Below are 8,727 nucleotides of genomic sequence, written 5' to 3' on the forward strand. Positions count from 1 at the left end.
GGTTACAGTCAGATCAAGATCTCATTTTCTTAAATGTTCATACAGACGTAGTGGATTTACTTACAAAAGGTTTGCACACAAGTGTATAAATCTATCACAGTAAAGCTATATGCAAATTGCTTCCTCAGCACTTGCATATTTCAACTTTGAATATTTGCTCAAAAGTCCTCAAATATCACAATTTTAACGTTTCTTGCCAATCTTTTCAGAAAGAGAGGATAAACATAGCAGTTCCACTGAAGTAAACAATGATCACACACTTCAAAAGGGAACTGGTTATGCCTTGGAATTAAGACAGCTTGATACTTGTTAAAGTAGTATATATAGCTGACAATATCCCTTCCTTTGTTTGTATACACTTTTACTTAATACTAAGCACAATTTTGGAGAGAAGTATGCCACCTCTGGTAGGAAGCTTTAGTTAGAAAAGTCTACATCTACAGTACATCTACAGTACTCTGGTGTTCTGAAGACTGCTTTGCCTTCCCCATCAGTTGTTCCATCATTGATATAGAGTGCTAGAGCGATGCTTCCAGCAAGTGTACCTCCATTAGGAATCCTACAAAGGAAGCAAATCCTGAACATTACCTGCAGTACAAGGTCTGTAATCTGGTTCTTGATGCCAGCACAGAGTGATAAGGTGCAACAGTCTATTCCTCTGGGGCAAATTGCTTGGTATAAACTTTTCTGAAATGCCAGGCCGCAAACTGCGGCAGATTCCTGTCAGAACTTCCAGCAGGGTTGTCTCACCTGCAATATATAGGAGAATGTCACTAAAAAACCCATTAAATACCTCAAATATATTTGGCATGTTGGTTTTTGTATTTGAAAACAAAGAGTGCTTTTAAAAGCAAAAATAAAAAAAATATTAAAAGTCTTTTAAATAGATGTGCTAACCTTTAACAATAGCCATAGCTTCTTATTGCAACAGGCCACATCAAAATAAAGAACTCTGTCCAAATAAGTCGCAAATGGCTGTGTACACATGCATTGCAAACTACATGCACAGGTACCTCAGGTATGCATGTAATTTTTATGAGTGTATTTTAAGCGCACAGTTCTATATAAAGCCTTACACCTGCATTACCGGAATGAATATAACTCCTATTGTACAAAAGCCTCTACTTTGGGCAGCCACAAGATGGCAGGCATAAGCTGTAGGAACATTAAGGTACTATTCTGTGCAGGATATCCAAAAGGTCCTCAGCCTGTGAAATATAGGAGTCCTTCCACGTTGCCATGCAGAGCAGAGCCCATCGCAAAGAAGCCTTTCATTGATCTCCACCTCCATGAAAGAGGGATTGTTCCTAGCCTGTGACAATTAGTATACATTGCTTGGCAAACTAAGTTTTTTAAAGCTACTCAGACTTTCATCTAAGAAGGTAAGATTCCCTGCTTACTCGAGAGAATTCAGCCTGAACTGGCATTTCTTCATCAGGCGTTGAAACTCACGGCAACTTTAAAAGTTAGCATTCTGCTCATCCAGTTAGCTGCTTGTCACTAAAATGGTCCTATTACAACTGTCAAATATAAAGCAGTATTCTTTCTCACTAAAGGTAAACAGAAAACTCAGCTTGATAACAGAGTGCTTCGGCAAGCACAGAGAGATGATACAAGCAGGGTAAGGAGCTACATCTTTCCCCCGAAGAAAGATCAGCTGCTCTGGAAACACTGAGGAATTCCCTACAATAAGGGAATTTGTGAAAAATTAGGGCAACACAAAGTCTGACATGAGCAACAGAGATAAATACCTTCAAAAGGTTTCCGTCTGCTTAGGCTCTCCCAACAGAGTATTCCAAAACTGGGGAAAAGAAGAAAAAATTCCTGCATTATTAAGTGTCAGTTTTCAACTAAGTTGTTCTTATAAAATAATAAATCTGTTAGAATTATTTTTATTTTTTTTTATCAGATAGGAGCAATTGGAACTACATTTCAGGTTACCACCTTATCTCCATTCGCTCTTGTGAATTTCAGAACCTTTTGTTCTCCTTTCTTTATAATTTTTGTTTTGTTTTCAAGTAATTTAAATAGCAACTGAAAGAGCTGGACTTTTCAGCAGGTACACACAATTAACATCAGCACAATTAACCTCCCAAAAACTTGTTTCTGACCCACTGTGTGTCTATTTTCTTCAGCAAATCTTGCTGGAGCTCCAAATACCTTTTTCCTTTTCTAACATCCTGGGAAGTATTCCAGAGGTACCATAGATCTACATATATAACCCACAACTCAGAGGGTATAAAATACTGGTTTTTGATAAAAAGCTCAATCTGCAAAATCGGAGATAAGGAGACTGCTAGAAGAGAGAAAGTAGGCTATGGATGAGTCAGAAGGAAAGCAATCAAATGGGGAAGAAGCAGGTCTAGGATAAACATATCTGCTTACTCATATATCTTGCTCTAGTGCTGAATTACAATGTTTAAAAGAACCCCCTCTTCTGCCTTATTTCCACATAAAATCTGAAAGTGCTTTTACTTAAATACCCTCTAGTAAAATATTAACGTAATGTGAGCGTACATGTAACTTACATGTAGTTAAGTAATATCTCCTATGACACACACTTTTGTTTTCTCTGTTGCACCACTGTCTGGACATGCACTTATCTCATGAACTGAGTCGCAACTGAACCTATAAAATTATCTAAGAATGGCACGCTGGAAGATGAATTATGCCACCTGGAAGTAAGCCGCCACTCTTCCTGTGCAAAAATCGCGTGTTTGTGAACAACATCAGATTAGTCACATCGTTTATAAGTCTCCAGCGTATGCATTGTTTGACTCATCTTAGAGCCTGCCTCGGTGCCAATGAAGTCGGAGTTTGAGTTTGTTGCCTCCATAAAAGCTCTGAGAGCAGAACAGCGGTCATGCTTACAAGTTATTTATAACGTTAGTCCACAGGCTCTGTGTGCCGGTTGTAAAGATGAATGTCCATACAGACAATAGCTGCGATTTGAGGTTGTCTCATTTCTTGTGGCAGCTCCGAAGCATGTAACATATCCAGAAGGGACATGTGGCAGCAGGTAATCTTCCTCCTTAGTTAAAAAGCATGAATGCCTGAGAGACTCAGTAAGTTATTCCAGCAGAGATTCCGTAGGACTTTAATGGGACATTATTGAAAGAAAATTCTTGTTTTCACCTGGGCCTCATCTAGGCATCAACACCAACAACTCACGTTTAAAGACTATGTGAATTGTAGTTAGTAGGTTTCTAAATGTATATGAAAATGTTTTGCCAGCTATGTTACACTTTTAAAACATTTAGGTCCATTATATAAATATTTATATGATAAACTTTGAGAACCGTTCTAAACCTTGGTATATTATTCACCAAATATGGTGAATTTCAAGTTGAATTCACTGCAGTAATTGACCTTGTGGAATACTGTCCTACTGCATTATGTAGATCTGGCATTTTTACTGTAGCGTCTTTGAAAATAAGTATTTCGGCAGCATTGTAGAACGTAGCGAGCAGTAGGTATAATGTGCCCTTAGAAATCCCATTCACCTGTAAATATCACTTTCCTGGGAAGGAAGGCATCCTTCAAGTATTTCAGGAGGGAGGTACACTAAATCCTGGCAGTTTCTCTGATTGCAGTTCTGCAGGTCTGACCTCAGTTGCTCTTTCCTCCAGTTGATTAGACCATAATCTGATACCTACAGAGATGGGAGAAAAAGTAAGTTTTAGTAACAATACCTCAAGTCTTGGTAGTAAATGTTGACTATTAGGATAAATATATGCAACAATAGGGCAATCGCTGGATTTTACATTAATAGGCTAAAAGTAAAAGCTCCCACCTTGGCTCGGTACTGCGTATCCAAAAGCACATTGGAAGGTTTCAGGCTGCAGTGGCAGACAGCAGGCTCGAGGCTGTGAAGGTAATGCAAGCCTTCAGCCACATCCGACAGGATCCTCATGAGTAAGGGAAACGGAAGTTCTGGGTACAGTTGATGCTAAGTGACACAAAACACAGGTTTGGGTAGTGTGAAATTGTTACTATTCACATTTCATTTGACAATAAACAGAAGTACAATACAGAAGCTAAAGAACAGATTGACTGCGACTGCTGTCCATAATTTACACGCCAATTGCTCTCTTTTGGCTGACCTTGTAATTAATTTTGTCACATAAAACAGAACTTTTATGTACCTCATGGATGAGCGAGTGGAGGGATCCATTGTTCATCCATTCAGTCACTATCCCCACAAGTCCACGGTACTGGTAAATTCCAAGAGAAGGCAGGAGACGTTCAGACTTGCAGTGTCTGACGTTTGCTATATCCTGAAGTAGCAAATTCCACTCCCTGTAAAGAACAGCAAGGGTTAGAGGCAGGTTAGACTGAAGGGAGTTTCAGCTAGAGATGAGATAGTGCAGGATACAGAAATGAGAGACAACCATGTGTTTGAAAACAAGCTAATATAATTCTACCGATAAACCCAATATTGTATCACCTTCCAAGCAATTCTAAGACAATGAAACAATACCTTATATAGCATATTTTTTCCTAATATATCGTGAAAGATCTCTGGATGCTTTAATATGAGCATAAGAGCACAGTTTAAAGCAGGACTGAAGTGCAAAGGCAGGAGAAAGCTAAACTATATAAAACGCTAGATTAAGAAAAATCAAGCTTTTTCCCCTTACTGGCCCCAAGAGCTTGTGTTGTATCCTTTCACTAATAGTGACATGCACATTTACATGGAAATTATGATCTTCCATGCTTATGTAATGGGACCATGTTATATAAATGATATATGATGGAGCGTGTCATAGCATGATATAAAAGTGAAGCCAAATTCAGATTTGATGTAAGTAGTACCATTCCAGTGACTCTGTAAAATTCAGTTCAAGCTCAGCTGCAGTTGGATCGTAGACCTGAATTCAAACAGAGTTTATTTACAGAGAATAACAAAGCTTTGCTTTGATCGTCATCAGAAGAATACAGTTTTGTTGTCTAAGGACTTCAAACAGTTACTTCTTCATGCACAGGGAACACCGAACTGTCAATTTGATTGTGCATTTTCATGGAAATAACTGAACTTCTGCTACAGGTTCAATTTTTGTTGACTGTAGTTTTGATTTTAAAGATCCGATTATCTCTACTCCATATTACTTGGGAGCTGAAAATTCACTGAAATTATTTCAAAATTCAGTTGATTTCAAAAGACCTGGAGCTCATTCTTATTATTCTAACCAGCCTTTACACTAAGGCTTCAGTTTCTCATATTCACTGTGTTGATTCACAAGCCTGTAAACTCATCACTGGAGGCAGTTCACTGCCCCACCTGTTTTAACACTTATTTCCAGAAATCTCAATATTTATCATCAGCACGTGGTTAAATATTTTGCAGCCAAGTAAAACACGGTTTATTCTCCCAGCTTTCCTAAACGCTGTGTAGTGTAAATGAGAGACTAGAATGGTGGAAAGAGAGAGAAAAGCAAAACGGTGGCTTTACTTTTAGGGAGCAAGTTTGAGTGAAAAGATGCCAAATCAGGGTAGCATGTTAAATTCAAAACAAAGTAAAATGTTGATTTCTGTAACTTTAACTATTTTGTTTTGGGGTTTCTTTGATTTAAAGAAACTTTTTTTTTTCTTTAAACAAGCTGCCAAACAAATAATGTGTGTTCAGATTAAAAAAACTGCTGGACTTTCCAACACACGGAAGAACTTCTTTACGGTTGGGGTGGCAGAGCAGTGGCACAGGCTGCCCAGGGAGGGGGTGGAGTCCCCTTCTCTGGAGGTTTTCAAAACCCGCCTGGATGCAGTCCTGAGGGATGTGCTCTGGGCAGTCCTGCTTTAGCAGGGGAGTGGGACTAGATGATCTCTAGAGGTCCCTTCCAACTCTGAAAATTCTGTGATTCTGTTGTCTAAAGCCAAGCAATCCTTCCCCCCAACCACAAACACCATAAAATTTTCAACTGTTCCCGGTCTGGCAGCATTTGGGTTTTGAAGTATCACTGAAAATTTAAACCGTCAATTTAAAAATATTTGTATGAAATACTGTTTTTTCCTCACCTACCTTTATAATGGAACATTACAGCTATGTATTTGAGTAGGACATTTTTGTATTTTACTTTTAAGAAAAGCCACCTGAACGGCAGCATTCTCCGTTAACAAGAGTAACTAGTCCATAAATGCACATCAGACACTCCTTTTTTTGATAAACACTCAGGTCAGTGCATTCCCTAAAAAATTTTGGTTTTGCTTCATGAGAAGTAGCTTGTGGTTGTTCTTGGAAACTTTGTTTTTGTTGCACGCTGGAATTTTGTGGTAAGCTGATGCCCATTAGTTACTGCTCATTTCTTTTTATAATTAGGACATGTAAACATCTCACTGCCCCGTAACCCTGACCATTATGTCTCTCCCTCCTCCCATTTCTCTACTCTCTCACCTGTACATACTGTTTTAGATTAAATTCAACTGAGATCTCTTTAGGGACCTCCAGAAAGATGTAATACCATAGCACGCTGAGTATTGCTGATCAGGGTTTGTAGACATCATCATAGCAGAGATAATTAATGACTTCAGGATTAAGCTCTACTTTTATAAAAGTTTGTAAAAAACATAGAGCTTGTTTCTCAGCATAACTGCCTGTTGGCTAATTGGGATTTCTAGGAATGGGGATGCGTTTAGGGATCAGATGAACCTGAGCATGCCACGATTCATTCCGGTCTGTGATGCCCACCTGCGTGGTTAGTTGGCTGAATAAGACACGTACCTCTCTCTAGTGTCTTGGCTGGTCAGCAGCTTCACCGAGATGTGAGCGTTCCAAGAAATATGGAAGGCTTTGAGGGCAAAGCCTGAGCTTGTCCTGGTCAAGGTAAAGCTCTCCAAATCTTCCTGGGCTACTACAGGTAATGATTTCGCCATTTCTTGATGGCTGGCTTGGGGGAAAAAATGGCAGAAAAGGAAAAGAGTTTTAAGGACTACTTGTTGTCACTACTACCAAAGCACAGTGAAGTTGCAGCACCCCTTACTTCCCAAATAACTATTACCCTAATCCAACAGGCTTACATTTACCACTCTGCGTCAGACTTTCCTTATAAAGACAGGAAAAATGCACTAATTGCAAAGGAGCGTCTGGACCATTACTTGCCATCTGAGGCTGCAAGGTGCTAATTAATTGCTCATTATTATTTCTATCTGATGACTTTGAAATGTGGGGCCATTATTTATAATACAAAATGTGATTTTAAACTGATACTGAAATATGTAGACAACAAACTAGTATCTTACAGTTACATGCTAGACAGAAATACAGTTTCCCTGCTTCTCATGAAAAAAGGCAATAACTCATGCCAGTCTGTTCTGTATCATTCTTGCATCTCTTCTTTAATACAATATCCCGTGTCAATGCAAAAGCAAGGTAAAAGACAAACGTCTTGCTGCTGTAAGCTGGTAGAACTCTGCTAAATGGAGCTGTGTCTTTATAGCAGTCACTAATTTGGCCAGTACTGGGTCTATACTGTAACTCTTAAGGCCATCTGAATGTTTCAGACACATTGTGTGGCAATGCACATGGATTAGAGATAAGCTCTGCAAAGCATCACTGTGTGGCTACGAGTAACATTTTTTTACTACACCTGTGAAGCTCCATTAGACTAGAGAATAACCAAAAGTCAGCGGTGAAAGAGGAAAATGAGCAAGCAATGAAAACAGATGAGATAAAATCCGTACTAAGAATTACTGCAAGATCAGTGGTCAGTGAGTCAGAAGAACTCAAACTGGAAAACCCCCTTTCAGGGTCCAGTAGACCAGGGCTAGAGAAGAAAACACACAAGGGAACTGAAGTTACAGGGCCAAAAATTTGAAGTAACCAGTAAGGACTGTTGAGTGGCAATTGTGTCCTTCTAGAAGATGGGCTCTACAAAAAGAGCTCCTGGGATGCAGAAGGCCTGAAAGTCTTCTGACTTTGAGCAGTTCACTTGTTCTCCATGAGTAAAGTAGAAGCAAAAACCTGAAGATAAATTAGCCTATGCTCATGGCTGAGCTGCTTCTAGTTCACGACCAACTTATTTTTGGTTAATCTTAGTATCTAAGCTGTGCCATGCAGGCACATTCACAATAACGGAGGGGTACTAAGCTCAGTTTTGCATCTAACCACAGTCAAAATGCAACTAAAAATTCGGCAGCTGATTTACCAGTTCAGCTTCAAAATTATTTGATTTTGATAGGAAAGCACAGTTGTTGGGTTTTTTTGCTTTTGTTAGTTTATTGTAGTTTGAAAGCAAGAGCTCCTTTAAGTGCCTCACTTAGAGTTTTCTTAAGTAATAATTCCGATATAGTATGAAGCTGACAGACAGGTTAAGAATTTCATAAAATTTGAAAAGATTGCTCTGAATGAAGATGAATTTCCAAACAAACCATTTATGCTTTAAAGTTGCAAAGACAGACCACACAGATCTACAAATTCTAAATGTAAAGGAGGTAATCAGAAGGCTGGCAAGAGCAAAATTGTGTCTCATTTTTATTATATACTACAATAAATAATAATTTAAATAGCCAAAATTATTTACTCAACTCCAAACATAGTACAAGGAAGATCAAACAATGAATAAACCATTCCTTAAAGTATCTGTTTCTATTTAAAATTGAATCAAGTAAAGCTATAACAGTTTGTTTTTTTAAAAACTCTTCCTAACTGGCTACTTAGATAAAAAGATAACCTAGCCATCAGCTCCTATTTTGGATTTGCAAAACCTAATTTAACTAGAGATTTTCTAAAAACAA

General features: G+C 38.6%; 1 protein-coding gene across 1 annotated transcript in view; it reads right to left on the reverse strand.

Annotated features, from left to right (window-relative positions):
* LOC104287734 (receptor-interacting serine/threonine-protein kinase 2-like) overlaps positions 1-6,867 on the reverse strand; it is a 12,530-nt gene extending 5,663 nt beyond the window's left edge. The window contains exons 1-6 of the mRNA XM_009886468.1: positions 6,716-6,867; positions 4,146-4,299; positions 3,794-3,949; positions 3,504-3,652; positions 1,752-1,801; positions 589-750 (exon numbers count right to left, since the gene is read on the reverse strand). Of these exons, the coding sequence (XP_009884770.1) occupies positions 589-750; positions 1,752-1,801; positions 3,504-3,652; positions 3,794-3,949; positions 4,146-4,299; positions 6,716-6,867 (823 nt within the window). The remainder of the gene's footprint in view (positions 1-588; positions 751-1,751; positions 1,802-3,503; positions 3,653-3,793; positions 3,950-4,145; positions 4,300-6,715) is intronic.
* Positions 6,868-8,727: the final 1,860 nt, after the last annotated feature.

Source organism: Charadrius vociferus, unplaced genomic scaffold, assembly GCF_000708025.1.
Source record: "Charadrius vociferus isolate BGI_N301 unplaced genomic scaffold, ASM70802v2 scaffold400, whole genome shotgun sequence".
Lineage (NCBI taxonomy): Eukaryota > Metazoa > Chordata > Aves > Charadriiformes > Charadriidae > Charadrius > Charadrius vociferus.